General features: G+C 68.2%; 1 protein-coding gene across 3 annotated transcripts; it reads right to left on the reverse strand.

The window, feature by feature from the left end:
• Positions 1-8: 8 nt before the first annotated feature.
• On the reverse strand, positions 9-14,449 carry NOS3 (nitric oxide synthase 3). Of its 3 annotated transcripts, XM_071734439.1 has the most exons (26): positions 14,313-14,449; positions 13,011-13,113; positions 12,465-12,616; positions 11,944-12,106; positions 11,634-11,725; positions 11,090-11,231; positions 10,371-10,510; positions 9,769-9,943; positions 9,075-9,176; positions 8,475-8,669; positions 7,799-7,872; positions 7,582-7,726; positions 7,326-7,430; positions 7,179-7,246; positions 6,985-7,101; positions 6,175-6,349; positions 5,921-6,050; positions 5,562-5,640; positions 4,849-5,036; positions 4,286-4,458; positions 3,677-3,887; positions 3,031-3,118; positions 2,053-2,174; positions 1,282-1,430; positions 725-919; positions 9-211 (listed from the first exon to the last, which is right to left on the reverse strand). In XM_071734439.1, exons 1-26 carry the CDS (start codon positions 14,447-14,449, stop codon positions 89-91), a joined length of 3,543 nt encoding a protein of 1,180 aa, XP_071590540.1. In that variant the 3' UTR covers positions 9-88. The 3 variants fall into 3 exon arrangements, with proteins under 3 accessions (XP_071590540.1, XP_071590541.1, XP_071590542.1); XM_071734440.1 differs by lacking the exons at positions 12,465-12,616; positions 13,011-13,113; XM_071734441.1 differs by lacking the exons at positions 9-211; positions 2,053-2,174; positions 4,286-4,458 and having other exon boundaries at positions 785-919.
• Between the last annotated feature and the right edge of the window lie 178 nt (positions 14,450-14,627).

Here is a 14,627-nt window from a genome sequence, read left to right on the forward strand (position 1 = left end):
GCCGGGGGTATCAAAACTAAAACCTTTACTGGGGCCACAGTGGGGAGTGGGAGCAGCTGTGGGGCCCCCCGTGTCCCTGTCCCCATGGTCAGGGTGGGGGTCCCGGCCGCCCCCTCTCCTGCAGGGAGAAGGATTGGCTGCGGATGCGGAATGCCACCTCCTGCGTGCGGAATGTCAGCCCAAAAATGTCCTCGTGGTAACGGTTCTTGTCCTGGGGGAGGGGGCTGGCATCAGGGATGGGGGGGACAGGGACAGGGGTGGGATGGGGATGAGATGGATACGAGATGGGAATGGGATAGGTATGGGAGTGAGATGGCAATGGGGACAAGGTTGGGGACAGGGACAGGATGGGGGTGGAGCCAGGGGTGAGGACAGGATACAATGGAGAAGGGATGGGAGGGGGACAGGGAGGGGATGGGGATGGAATGAAGATGGGATGGGGACATGGAGAGGAACAAGGATGGGGACAGTATGGGGCCAGGGCCAAGGATGAGATAGGGCCAGGGATGGGGACAAGAGCAGAGACAGAGACTGGGACAAGGCTGGAGCTGGGGACCAGCATGTGGTGGAGACAGATGCAGGCACAGGATGGGGAAAGAGCTGGGATGAGACCAGGATGGGGACAAGAATGGAGGCACTGTGACAAGGCTGGAGCTGGGGACTGGGATGCGATGGGAAGAAGCCATGGGCCTGTCCCCGTGTGTCCCCACGTGTGTCACCATACCCGCAGCTCGCTGATGAAGTCCCCCGCCTGCCCCAGTGTCATGCCACCCTGCTGGGCCAAGATCTGCTGCACGGTCTGCAGCACCTCGGTGGCCATGGTGACGTCCCCACAGACGTACATGTGTCCCCCACTCTGGCACAGCACCTGGTGCACCTCTGCTGCCAGCTGTGTCCTCAGCACGTCCTGCACGTAGGTCTGGGGACACCACGGCAGGGACACTGGCACTGGCACATGGCTATGCCCACCCTGCCACCCCGACCCTTCTGACCCCATCCTTGGGCATAGCCCCATTCTCGGAATTGTCCCCACCATCCCTGCCTTTTTGTCCCCATCACACCCCAGCTCCACCCTTGTCCCAGTCTGCCTCCATTCTTGGCCCTATCCTGTCCCCATCCCATCCTGGTCCCCACCTCCATCCCATCCAAGCCCCCATCCCTCTCCCCTTCCCTGTCCTGATCCCATTCCTGTTCCCACCCCGTTCCTGTCCTTGTCCCCATCAGATCCCACTCCCTATCCCAGTTCCCATCCCATCCCATCCCTGTCCCCTCCAGTGTCACCTTGGGGGTCCCGGGCTCTCGGGAGAAGGCAGTCAGGACCAGGCTGAGGGCCCCCCCCTCCCGTGCTTCCTCCATCTCCTGCCGGTAGATGTGGTCCAGGGTGGGGGAGCGGCACCCGAACACCAGCACCATGGGGCCCAGGGGGCCACCTGTGGGGAGAGTGCCACCTGGGACCTCTGCCTGGGGACAGCCTGGGCTGGGACCCCCACATGGGGACGGTGTGGCATGGGAACCGTGTGGCCAGTGTCACCGTGAGCCCAGGCACCGTGTCCCCACCTCCTCAGGTCCCCCATGCACCATGTCCCCGTGTCCCCAAACCTTGCAGCCCCTCTCCCCAGAGAGCTGCAGCCCCCTGCATGTCCCCCCACCTTTGTGTCCCCATGCTACACATCCCTGTGTCCCCCCCACACCACCCTGTCCTGGTGTCCCTGTGTCCCCATGTCCCCAGCTTTCATCCCCTTCCCCTTCCCCTGTCCCCATGTCCCCAGCCCCCAAACCTTTGTCCCCAGGTTGCCACATCCCTGCATCCCTCTTCTCCCATCCCGAAGCCACCATGTCCCCCTCTTCTGTGTTCCCATGCCCCCTTAACCCTCTGCCCCTTCATATCCCCCCCATCCCTATTCCTGTGCTGCCACTCCCCCCCCTTGTTCTGTGTCCCCCTGTGCCCCATCCCCATGTCCCCAGCCTCCAGTCCCCGTGTCTTCCTGTTCCCCCAGCCCCTGTCCCAGTCCCCCTGTCCCTTGTCCCCACTCCTGTCCCCCCTGTCCCCACCTCCCTCCCGCAGCTGGTGCAGCCGCTGCTGCCAGAAGCTGCGGAATGGGGCGATGCCGGTGCCGGGCCCCACCAGGATGCAGGGGGTCTCGGGGGTGGGGGGCAGCCGGAACGAGGGGGCCCTGGGAGGGGGGGACAGGGGGTCAGAGGCACCGGGACCGGCACCGCGACTGTGAAGGGGATGGCGGTAAGGCCGGGACGGGGGGGTCCGGGAAAGGGGGTCCGGGAGGGGGAGGGGGTGGCCCCGAGGGATGAGGGGAGAAGGAGCAGGGGGGGGGACACGACACCAGGGCACGGGGGGACCTGTAAGTGGGGGGTGCAGGCAGGGATGGGCAGGGTGCAGCAGGGTGCAGCAGGGTGCAGGCAGGGTGCAGCAGGGTGCAGCAGGGTGCAGCAGGGTGCAGGCAGGGTGCAGGCAGGGTGCAGCAGGGTGCAGGCAGTACAGAGGGTGCAGCAGGGTGCAGCAGGGTGCAGGCAGGGTGCAGCAGGGTGCAGCAGGGTGCAGGCAGGGTGCAGGCAGGGTGCAGCAGGGTGCAGGCAGTACAGAGGGTGCAGCAGGGTGCAGCAGGGTGCAGCAGGGTGCAGGCAGGGTGCAGCAGGGTGCAGCAGGGTGCAGGCAGGGTGCAGCAGGGTGCAGGCAGTACAGAGGGTGCAGCAGGGTGCAGCAGGGTGCAGGCAGGGTGCAGGCAGGGTGCAGCAGGGTGCAGGCAGTACAGAGGTGCAGCAGGGTGCAGCAGGGTGCAGGCAGGGTGCAGGCAGTACAGAGGGTGCAGCAGGGTGCAGCAGGGTGCAGGCAGGGTGCAGGCAGTACAGAGGGTGCAGGCAGTACAGAGGGTGCAGGCAGGGTGCAGGCAGGGTGCAGCAGGGTGCAGACGGGGTGCAGACAGGGTGCAAGCAAGGTGCAGGCAGGTTGCAGGCAGTGCAGGCAGGGTGCAGCAGGGTGCAGCAGGGTGCAGGCAGGGTGCAGCCCATACTCACGGGCGGATGAAGGCGGGCACGGTGTCCCCGGGCTGCAGCCCCGCTAGCCAGGTGGAGCAGACGCCGTAGTGCAGAGGGCCCTGCCCGTCTGGGGGGGGGGCGAGGGGCTGCGGCAGGACCCCCGGCAGGAGCCCCCCACAGCCCTCCCTATGCAGGACCCCCCCGCGGGAGACCCCAAAGAATCCCCCAACACGAACCCTCCTGGGACCCCTTTAGATAACCCCCCTTCAGAGCCCCACCACAGGACCACCCCACGGGGGCTGGGGACCCCGCTGCTCCCGGGTAGGTGTGGTGTGGGGGTCCCGGGGGTCCTGGGATGGAGTGGGGGTGGGCATATCCCTGGGGTCTTCTCCACGTCCAACAGCAGCACCCGGGCAGCAGGGAGGGGGGGGGGAGGTGTCCTGAGGGACCTGGAGATGGTCTGGAGGACCCTGGAGATTTTGTGGGGGACCTGGAATTTCCCGAGGGATCTGGAGGTGACATGAGGGACCATGGAGATGTTCAGAGAGACCCAGGAGATGCTCTGGGGACCCTGGAGATGGTTTGGGGGGACCTGGAGATGCCCTGGGAACCCTGGCGATGTTGTGGGAGCTGAAGGGGACCCGAGAACCCTGGAGATGCCCCGTGTCCCCCCCTGTCCCCTCACCCTGGCTGTGGTAGGTGACAACGGCCACGGTGAGGTGGATCTGCCCGGGGTTGGCGCTGGGGGCAGAGCTGATGGAGTAATACCGGGGCTGGAGCAGGGGCAGGTGGGTGAGGAGCAGCGCGGCCGGGGGGGCCACCGAGGGGAACTCCTCCAGAACCTCCAGCAGCGTCGGGACCCCGAACCATTTCCACTCCTCGTACAGCCGCGCGTCCTTGGTGGGGGGTGACACAGCTGGGGACAGGGGACACCGGCACCTCCACCCCCACAGGGAGGGGGCAGCAGCCCAGGGCCCCAGTCGGGGAGGGGGCAGGATCCCAGTATCCCAGTCAGCGGGGATCCCAGTGTCCAAGTATCCAAGTTAGGGAGGGGGGCAGCACCCCAGTATCCCAGTGAGGCAGGGTCCTGGGGTCCCAGTATCCCAGTCAGGGGGTTCCAGTCAGGGAGGGGGCAGGGTCCCAGTTAGGGAGGGGGACAGCATCCCAGTATCCCAGTGAGGAGGGGTCCTGGGGTACCAGTATCCCAGTCAGAGAAGGGGCAGGATCCCAGTATCCCAGTCGGGGGGATCCCAGTGTCCCAGCCGGGGGTCCCGGTGCGCAGCCCCCTGCCCACCTGTGCGAGCTGGTGCAGGCGCTGGCTGTGGGCAGGGTCCCGGGCGAGGGGCGCCAGGAGCTGCAGGAACTGGGGGGTGGGGGGCGCCGCCAGGTCCAGGAAGTGGGTGAGGGCCTGGGCCAGAGTGCAGGGGGGCAGGCGGGGCTGCGGCACCCAGGGCGGGGGGCTGCTCTCTGAGGGGCGGGGGACACAGCTCCAGAGCCCACCCCTCAGCCTGCACAGACCTCCCCCAGACCCACAACCCCTGTCCCCCCTGTCCCTGATGTCCCCCTTGTCCCTGCTGTGTCCTCACTGTCCCCTCTGTGTCCCCACTCTGTCCCCACTGTCCCTGCTGTCCCACGATGTCCCCACTGTGTTCCCACTGTCCCCCCTATATCCCTGGTGTGTCCCCCCTGCCCCCGGGATACCCCCTCACTGTCCCCTCCATCCCCTCTGTCCCTGCTGTCCCCCCTCTCCTCCCTCTCCCCACTGTGTTCCCGATGTGTCCCCCCTGCCCCTGTCGTGTCCCCTCTCTCCCTCCTCTCCTCGCTGACCCCCCCGTCCCCTCCCCTGTCCCCCCGTACCGCCGCTGTCCCCGTCCCGGCTCTCCACGCTGAAGGGCTGCTCGGGGGGGGGCGGGTCCCGCACGCGCCCCAGGACCCCCCGCACCAGCTCGGGGCGATTGGCCGGGAAGACCCCCAGGTGGTCCCCGGGCTGATACCGCAGCTCCGCCTGATCCCCCCCGCTCAGACGCACCAGCAGCGTGGCCCGGCTGGGGGCGGGGGGGCAAGGGGGGCAGTGAGAAGGGGTTCCAAGGGAGGGGGTCCCCGGGATAGGGGATTGCAAGGGTGTAGAGGTCCCGGCACTGGGGGTGGGGTCCCGAGGGTGGAAGGGGTCAAGAGAGAGGGGGGGAATCCCAGTATTGGGGGGTCCCGGGCTTGCAGGGGATCCCGAGGGCATGGGGGGTCACACGGTTGTAGGGGGATCACGAGGGTGGGGGGTGGCCGGGAAGGGCCCTGGGGATAGGAGGGTCCTGAGGGTGTGGGGGGGTTCCCGAGGACAAGCGGGTCCCTGCAGTGGGAGGGGCCCGGGGGGTCCCGAGGAGGCCCGGTGGGGGGGAAGGTCTTGGGGTGCAAGGTCCAAAGGTGCGGGGGGCCCAGAAGTGAAGGGGTCCCGGATATGGGGATGCCGGGGATGAGGGGGGGTCCCAGCAGTGAGGGGTCCCCAGGCACAGGGGGGGGGGCAGATCAGGGATCTGGGGGAGGTTCCCGCAGTGGGGGGTTCCAGGGGGTCTCACCCAGACTCCTCGCTCTGCAGGTTCTCCACGGAAAGCACCGAGCAGGGCAACACCCGGCGCTTGTGGAGGTGGCACAGACCTGAGGGGCACAAGGGACATGGGGGGGCTGGGGGGCACGGGGGGCTGGGGGGCACAGGGGAGCTGGGGGGATAAGGGCTGGCAGGGAGGCTTGAGGGGGCTGGGGGGTCCAGAGATGGTCCTGGGAGGGGATATGTGGGTCTGGGCGTGGGGGGGCACAGGAGGGTTTCATGCCGGGGGAGAGGGGGAGAGCGGTCACGGGGGAGCCAAGGAGGGGGTGGAGTCGTGGGGGATGTGGGGGGTGCCCCGGGGGGGCTGCAGGGTGCGGAGAGGGTGGGTACCGGCCAGGGTCTCGGTGGGCTCGGGCTGCTCCACCAGGCGGTGCCTTTGGCGCTGCCATCCCTGGGGGGGGGCAAACAGCTCCTCGTGCCCCCCCGCCCCCTCCCCCACGCAGAAGGTCTCACAGGCGGCCTGGGGAGGGGGTGGTTATTTGGGGGGTGTCTGTGTGTCCCCTCTACCCCCCGACGGGGGGGACCCATGGAGACTGGTGTAGAAGGATATGGAGACAAGGGGGGGGTGTTGGGGTTTGAGGTACCTGGAAGACCCCCCGTGCCCAGGTGCGGAACGTCTCCTCCTGGGCGCAGAGCTCATCCCCCTCCCCGAGGGGCAGCACCCGCTCCCCCCCCAGCTCCTCCAGCCGCGTGTCCACCGCCCGGGCGAAGGCGCAGAAGTGGGGGTACGCGCGGGACCCCAGCCCGAACACTGCGAACCTGGGGGTGATGGGGGGGAGCTGGGACCCTCCTGGGGATGGGGAGGGGGAGGACAGGGCTGGGGACCCCCAGGGGCGACTGCTGCCACCCCCCAACTGTGGGACAGTGGGGGATGGAGCTGCTGATGGCACCACAGGACTCAATACCCCCCACCCCAGAGACCCCCAGGCAGGGACCCCCAGACCCACACCCCCTGTCCCTGATGTCCCTGATGTTCCCCTTGTCCCCCATGTCCCCATCCCCATGTCCCTGTGGCCATGTCCCCATCCCTGTGGCTGTTCCCCACCCATATCCATGTCCCCATCCTGTTGGCCATATCCCCACCCCATGTCCTCATCCCAGTGTCACCAACCCCATGTCCCCTTCCCTGTGCCCCTGTCCCTATACTCCTTCCCTGTGTCCCATGTCCCCATGGCCATGTTCCCTTTCTGTTGGCCATGTCCCCATCCTTGTGCCTCCGTTCCCCTCTCCATGATCATGTCCCCATGCCACTGGCCGTGTCCCTATGGCCATGTCCTCATCCCTGTGCCCATGTCCCCATCTTGTTGGCCATGTCCGCATCCCCACGCCCATCTCCCCATCCCAGTGGCCGTGTCCCCATGCTGGTGGCCGTGTCCCCAGTGTCCCCCTGGTACCGCAGTCCCCCCAGGGCTCCAGCACTGTCCGTGTTGCTCAGCTGCCGCCGCTTCTTCTTCCAGGAGGCCACCAGTTGGTCAGACTGTGAGAGGCTGTTGAACCTCAACTTGTAGCTCCTGGAGGGTTAGAGGGAGATGAAGGGGGTCCAGAGGGACCCTTCCCCACCCCCCCACCCCCACCCCATGTCACTCACATGGGGGGCTCATCCTGCGAGGTGCCAGAGTAGGGGGAGGTCATCTCCATCAGCGCCTTGGAGAAGTTCTAGAGGGGGGCACCACGCATGTCACCAACTGTGTGTGTCCCCCTCCCCCTCCCATCCCACCACCATCTCCACCCCCACCTCAGCACATTCTGGAGGATCTCCATTCCCAAAAGTACTGGTGACCACCAGCACCAAGGTCTCGTGCTCCAGAGCCACCACATCATACTCATCCATGCACACCACCTGGGATGGGGACATGGTGATGGGAGAAGGGATGGAAGGGGGGATACAACCAGCACCTCCCCGCACCCAAACCACCCCCAACGGGGCCGACGGCCCCGTTGGGGGTGGTTTGGGTGCGGGGAGGTGCCCCCCACTCCCCATCCCACCCCACCTTGGGGTCGAAGGCACGTCTGAAGATCTGGCAGAGGTTCCAGGCGTAGGTGCGGGACTTGCCGGTCTCAGTGGCATAGAGGATGGTGGCCTTAACCCTCCGGGCCATCACGTGTCCCATCAGCTTAGCTGAGATCTTCACGGCGCTGTGGGGCCAGGGGATGTGTGGGGTGGTGCCCAGCCCTTCCCCTGGGGCCCAGACAAGGGTGGGCACCTACTTGGCCACCTCCTTGAAGGTCTTTCTCCTGGTGACCGTGGTGCCCTTGGAGACGTAGACCTTCCAGGCATCGGGCTGGGGGGGGAAAGTGGGGGTCAGCTGGGGGTATGGGGCTAAGGAGTCATGGGGTGGTGGGTCCAGAGGGCTGGGTCCATGGGGTTGTGAATTATGAGTCTGGGTCAATGGGGTGGTGGGGCCATTGGGCAGTGGTGTTATGGGGCTGGAGTCCACTGGGTGGGGGTCCGTGGGGTGGAAGTCCATGGGGTGGTGGGGTGTTGGGGCTGTGGGTTCATGGCATGGGGATCCATGGGGCTGTGGGGATGCATGGGGTGGTAGGGCCATGAGGCTGAGTCTGTGGGGTGGTGGGGCCATTGGGCAGTGGGGTTCTGGGACAGGAATCCATTGGGTGGGGGTTCAGGGAGTGGTGGGTCTGTGGGGGCTGGGTCCATGGGGCAGTGGGCCATGGGATGGAAGTCCATGGGGTGGTGGGGTTTTGGGGCTGGGTGTCTGTGGTGTGGGGATCCATCCAGGGGGTGGTGGGGCCATGGGGTGGAAGTCTATGAGTCCATGGGGTGGTGGGGTTAAAGATCCAAGGGGCCAGGGGTCCCTGGGCTGGGGGGCCATGGATCCATGGGGCGATGAGGCTGTGGGGTGAGGGTCCCTGGGTCCATCCCCACCTGGTAGCGGAAGGTGGGGCAGAGGGTGTAGTTGACCATCTCCTGGTGGAAGACGGGGGTGAGGCTGCCTGAGATGGGGGGCACCAGCCAGGCCCAGTCCCCGGGGCAGCCCCCCCGTGCCTGCAGCTCTGCCTCCAGGTGCTTCACGAAGGACTCGGTGGCCGCGTGGTGGTCCACAATGGTCACCTTGGCCACCTGCGGGGACACCGGGCTGGCACCTGCCGTGGGGACCCCGTGGATGGGGGTCCCATGGCAGGGTCTCCATGGCAGGGTCTCCATGGCGGGGTCCCTGTGTCCAGGTGCCCCTGTCAGGGTCCCATGTCAGGGTCCCCATGGCAGCGTCACAGTGGTGGAGTCACCACGGAGGGGTCCCCGTGGTGGGGTCACAATGGCAGGGTCACCTTGTTGGTGTCCCCAAGTTGGGGTGTCCATAGCAAGGTCCCCATGCTGGGGTCCCCATGTCAGTGACCTCATGTTGGTGTCCCCGTGTCAGGGTCCCCAAAGGGGGTCCTCATTGTGGGGCCCCTGTGTCAGGGTCCCCGTGGCAGTGTCCCCCTGGCAGTGTCCCCATGTCCCTCGGTGTCCCCAGGGTGTCCCCACCTGGAAGCTGTGCAGCACAGCGATGTTCACCTCCACCGCAGCTTTGTCCTTCCAGAGGGTGGAGCTGCACCCCGTGTCCAGCCCCATGCGCTCTGCCACCTCCTGTGGGGGGTGGGGGGCTCAGGCGACCCCCGGGGGGCCAAGGGGGAGAGGGGGGGGTCCCGAGAGGCAGTTGGGGGTCCCACTGTGGGGCTGTCAGGGTCCCTGTGAGGCATTTGGGGGTCCCAGTGGGATTGGAAGGGATCCCGGTGAGGGTGGGAGGGGTCCCAGTGGGTCTGGGGGGGTCCAGGTGGGTCTGGGGGTTCCAAAGAGGCAGCTGGGGGTCCTGTTGTGGGTGCTGGTGAGGGGTGGTTAGAAGTCCCGCTATAAGGGTTTGGGGGTGGTGGGGACAGTTGGGGAACCTGTGGTGAAGTTGGGGTTACTGGTGGGGTTATGGGTCAGGCATGGACCCCACCACAGGGGTCCTGGGGGGCAGCTGGGGGTCCCAGGAGTCAGTGTGAATCCTCTGGGGAGGTTCCTGGGGGTCGTTTGGAGTGGTCATGGGGGTCAGTTGGGGGTCCCAGGGGTCAGTGTGAGTTGGCTGGGGGGTCCCGGGGGTCAGGTCGGGGAGGTAAGGTCTGGGTCGGGCAGTGGGTGCTGTGGTCAAGTTTGGGTCGGTCGGGGGTCTCGGGGGTCGGTGTGGGTCGGGTCTCACGGGCAGCAGGTTGTATCGGTGCCGGTCGCAGAGGTTCCGTGCCCCGATCTCGCTGCCCATGTACCACCCGTTGAAGGGGGCGGCGGGGAACTGCAGCCCCCCCACCTCCAGCAGCAGATTTGATACCGCAGGCAGCGCGGGCCAGCGCAGCCCCAGCTCCCCGAACCACTCCAGCCTGGGGGCGGCATGTGGGGCAGCTGTGGGGCAGGCTGGGACGCACCCCACACCCTGCCCCATAGCACCCTACACTGCCCCACAGCACCCCACACCAGCACAGCCCCGAGCCCCGGACCGCTCCAGTCTGGGGGGCAGGTTTGGGGCAGGGTGTGGGTCCCGAGCCGTACTCCCAGCCCCTCCCCAGGGGTCCGTCCATGGGACCCCCACCCCACGGCCGATGGGGGTCCCACGGTAGGGGTCCTGGCAGGGGGTCCCATGGGGGGGGGGGATCCCATGGGGTGTCCCGGGGGAATCCCAGCCCCACTTGGGTGCGGGGGTCCCATGAGAGAGTGCCATGAGGGGGTCTCGGGTGTTCCCATGGGGGTCTTGTAGGGATGTCCTGGGGGGTCCCAGGGGTTGCCGGGGGGGGTCCCCTCCTCACTCACGTGGGGTGCTGCAGTGGCACCTCCAGCACGAGCTCGGGGGGCAGGGGGAAGAGCTCTGGGGGCTCGTCGGGGCCCTGCAGCAGCAGCGGGAGGACATCGAACCGCCCTCCCCCGGGGGTCCATCCGTGCTGGATGCAGAGCTGGGGGGGGCACAACGTCGTGGGGGGGTTGGGGGGAGCAGAAAGGGAGGGTCGGGGGTCAAAATGGGGGACAAGATGAGGGGGCGAGTATGCAGGGTGGGGTCTGGAAGGTGCAGGGGGGGTCCGGAGGCGTGGAGGGGGGGTCCAGGGATGCAGGGAAGGGTCAGGGGACTCCGGCGGGATGCAGGGGGGGAATCAGGGGGTCCGGGGGCTGCACTGGGGTACAGGAGGGGGTCCGAAGATGCAGGGAGGGGGGCCAGGAGGGTCTGGGGTAGGTGCAGGAAGGGCGAGGGGGGTCCGGAGGGGTGCAGGAGGGGGCGCCGTGGGTGCAGGGAGGATTCCAGGCGGTCTGGAGGGCTTCGGGGGGAACTGGAGGTGCAGGGAGTGGTTGTGGGGGCTCCGGGGAGTGAAGGGGGGTCCTGGGGTACAGGGGGCGTTCCGGGAGTCCTGGGATTCAGGGGAATGTAGGGGGGGGCGGGAGGTTCTGTGTGGGCTCCAGGGGGCTCAGGGGGGAATCCCGGGGGTTCTGGGGGTGTCGGGAGATGGGTTGCAGGGGTGTTCCGGGGAGGGTGTCCCCACCTCTGTGATCTCCACGTTGGCGGGGTCCCCCCGCACGGAGCCGTCGGGCTGCCGGTACCCCGCGTACCGGATCAGCTGCGAGTTCCAGATCCGGAAATCGCCTCGGCCGGGAGTGCGGGGAGGGAAGATGGTGATGGCTGAGCTGGAGGGGGGCACAGGGGAGGGGGTCACTCACCCACCCACCCCCCACCTACCGGGGGCTCGGAGGGACACGGGGGACCTGGGGTTCTGGAGGTTCCAGAGGGTCTGGGGAGGTCCTGGGGGTCCGGGAGATGCGGGAGTAGCAGGGGAGGAGGTCCTGGGGGGTCCCGAGGGAGGGGGCGGGGAGTTTCTGCGGGGTCCTGGGGGTTCAGGGGGGGCCTAGTATTAAGGGGTCCTGAGAGAGCTGGAGGTCCTGGGGAGTCTTGGGAAGTTCTAGGGGATCCCGAAGGTTCTGGGGGGGGGGTGTTCCGAGAAGTCTGGACGGCCCTGGAGGGTGCAGGTAGGTCCGGGGACGGTCCTGGGGATTCCGGGCAGCTTTTGGGGGGTCCCGGCAGAGTCTCACCGGATGTTTCCACGGTTGGTGGCGTATTGGATGTGGGAGCAGAGGAACCCGAACATTTCCCCCACGCTGGAACAGTCCCGGGCGTCGAACACCTGGGGGGACATGGGGGGACACGTCCTGTTGTCCCCTCGCCACCCCAGGGAGCGCCCACCCTGGGGCAAACCCCGTCTGTGGGGTAGGTGTGGGGCTGGGGGCTGGAGGGGTGGGGGATGGAGGAGGAGTTGTGGGTCTGGGATCTATGGGGTGGGGGGGTGATGGGTCAGGTGTGGGTCAGGGCCGTGTCCGTGGGTCAGGTGTGGGTCAGTCCCACCTGCAGGCGGTTCCACTGGATGCGCCCCACACACCGGGCCGCGTTCCGCCAGGCTTGCTTGGCCCCGAACACCAGCTCGGGCGGCTCCAGCCGGTACGTGCCCGTGGTTCCGATGGATGCAGCCACCTCCCGCATCCGCTGGGCGTGTGCAGGGGACCCTTCCCTGGGGAAGGGGGGGGAAAGGTCAGACCCCAGACCCGCTGCTGGGAGTGAAACCGTCCCTGAGGGGGCACCACTCAGACCCCAGACCCACTGCGGGTGTGTGTGTGGGGGGATATAGGGCAGGAACCCCTCCCTGGGGGCGGAAACCCCACATCAGATCCCAGAGCCACTGTGAGGAAGGAACCTTCTCAGGGCGGGTACCAGTCAGACCCCAGACCCACCGCATGGGGCTGGGAACCCTCCCTTGGGGGTGGACACCCCACATTAGCATCAGGACACCACTGCTGGGGTGGTGCCCCCGCCCTCCCCTTGCCCCTCCATCCCTCCACCTCCCAGTGCCCCCCCGTGCACCCCCTCACCGCCGCAGGGAGCGGTAGTAGAGCCCGATGAAGTCCCGGGCCAGCTCCAGCAGCTCGGCGGGGGGACGCGGACCCTCGGGGGGGACGGGGGGCGACAGCGGCCGCGGCAGCACCAGGGAGCCCAGGCAGCGCTGCCCCGAGCAGGGCAGCTCCTGGGGGGGGGGGGGAAGGCAGGGGTGGAGGGTCGGACCTGGCACCCTCAGCCTCCCTCTTGCAACCCCCTCCTTGCAATTCCCCCTTCCCGCACCCCCAGACCAACGTCCCCCAGCCCTAGACACCCCCCCCACAGTCGTGCACCCCCCATCCCTGCGATCCCAGCCCCCCCCAGCCCCACCCACCCGGGCCCCCAGCCCCATTCCTCAGACCCACACCCCACACCTCAGACCCACGCCCCACAGCCCTGAACCCACAGTCTCGTGTCCCCCAGCCTCACAGCCCCCCAGACCCCACCAACCTCCCCCCTCTCCCTGCACCCCCCAGCCCTGCTCCACGCAGCCCCCAGCCCCATTCCCCCCCCGCCCCCCCTCCCCGTGCCCCCCGCCCCACCGGCAGCGCCTGTGCACAGAGGGTGTCATAGCCGATGCTCCCCGTCTCCCAGTTCTTCAGCCGGGCGAAGCGGGGGGGCTCTGCTGGGCCGGGGGGGGCCGAGCTGTGGGCACACACACACACACAAACACACACACACACACACACACACACACACCCCCTCAGCCCGGGGGGTCACCGCGCCCCCCTCCAGCCCCAAGAGTAGCTCGGATGCCCCCCCCCCCCCCCAAGTCCCAACCGCCCCCCCACCCGAGAGAGGGTCCCGGGCAGGAACGGCGGGTGGGGGGGTCTTCCACAGCCCCCCGGGGTGCTGGGACCTGCCTGTGGGGTCAGAGACCCCCGGAGGGGTGGGAGGGAGGCACTTGTTTGTGCTGGGAGGCGTGGAGGTGGCTTGGGGGGGCTGTGCTGGGGACAAGGGGGAACTGGGGACACACCCCCTTTCCCCGTCCCTAGTGCTACTGTGGTGACCTCGGCTCTGGGGGGCTGGGAGTCTGCGGGGCTGGGTAGGGGGTGGCTACGGAGCTGGGGGACCATGGGGCTGAGGTTCATGGTTCTGGGGTGGTGGGCTGGGGGGGCTACGAGGCTGAGCTGGGGAGGCCATGGGGCTGTGCTGGGGGGGCGGGGGGCAGGGTTGGGGGGGTTAGGGAGCCTGGCTGAGCTGGGAGGGTCGGGGGGAGTTAGGGGGGTTGGGGAAGCGTGGGGCTGGGTTGGGGGGGCCATAGGGCTGAGAAGGGGGGGGGGGGTGGCTCGGGGTGCAAGGCTGGGGGAGTTAGGGGGGCTGGGGGAGCATGGGGATGAGCTGGGGGTCCGGGGGGACGTGAGGCAGGGTTGAGGGGGCTGGGGGCTCCGGGGGACTGGGCTGAGGGGGGGCTGAGGGGGCCCATGGGGCGTTGCTGGGCTGTATGGAGTGTGAACAATGGCCGTGAGTCAGAGCGGGCTCCGGGCCACCGAGGGGGTGACCCGGCCACCCCTCCTGTCCCCGCACCCTCCGGGGGGGTGTCCCCACCCTTCCCAGCCCCGCTGACATCCCCACGCCCCCTCCCCATTCATTCATCCCTACACGTCCCCCCCCCCACCAGCAGCATGGGTGGCCGGGGCACCACACGCCGTGGGGCAGGGGACACCGGCAGGATGCCATGGGGCACCCGGGGTGACACTGCGGTGGGGACACGTCGGTGGGGGACACGTCCATGGGGAGGACATGTTCCCGGTGGGTAGCCCCACAAGCCACAGCGGGGCCCAACGTGGGGTCCCGGGGGTCCCCCTCTTTCCTCTGCCCTCCCCTCCCCCCCCAGCACCCACCTGCCCCACTCGGTGGCACTGGCGGTGGTGGCAGTGGGTACAGAGCCATCCTCGGGCGCGGCGCTGAGCTGTCGCGAGCAGAGTCCGAGCCCGCAGGAGCGGGGACCCCCGGGCAGCCCCCCCGACACGTTCCCCATCGCGACTGAGCCACAGCGACGGGAGCGGCCGAAGGAAACGGAGGAGCCAGGGGAGGGACCGCGCCCCCCCCGCACCGGGGGCTGTCCCGACACGACACTGACACACGGCTGGGACACGGCTCGGACATGGCTGGGACATGGATATGACATGGCTGTAGCATGGATGTGACATGGCTGT

This window comes from Heliangelus exortis, chromosome 2, assembly GCF_036169615.1.
Source record: "Heliangelus exortis chromosome 2, bHelExo1.hap1, whole genome shotgun sequence".
Lineage (NCBI taxonomy): Eukaryota > Metazoa > Chordata > Aves > Apodiformes > Trochilidae > Heliangelus > Heliangelus exortis.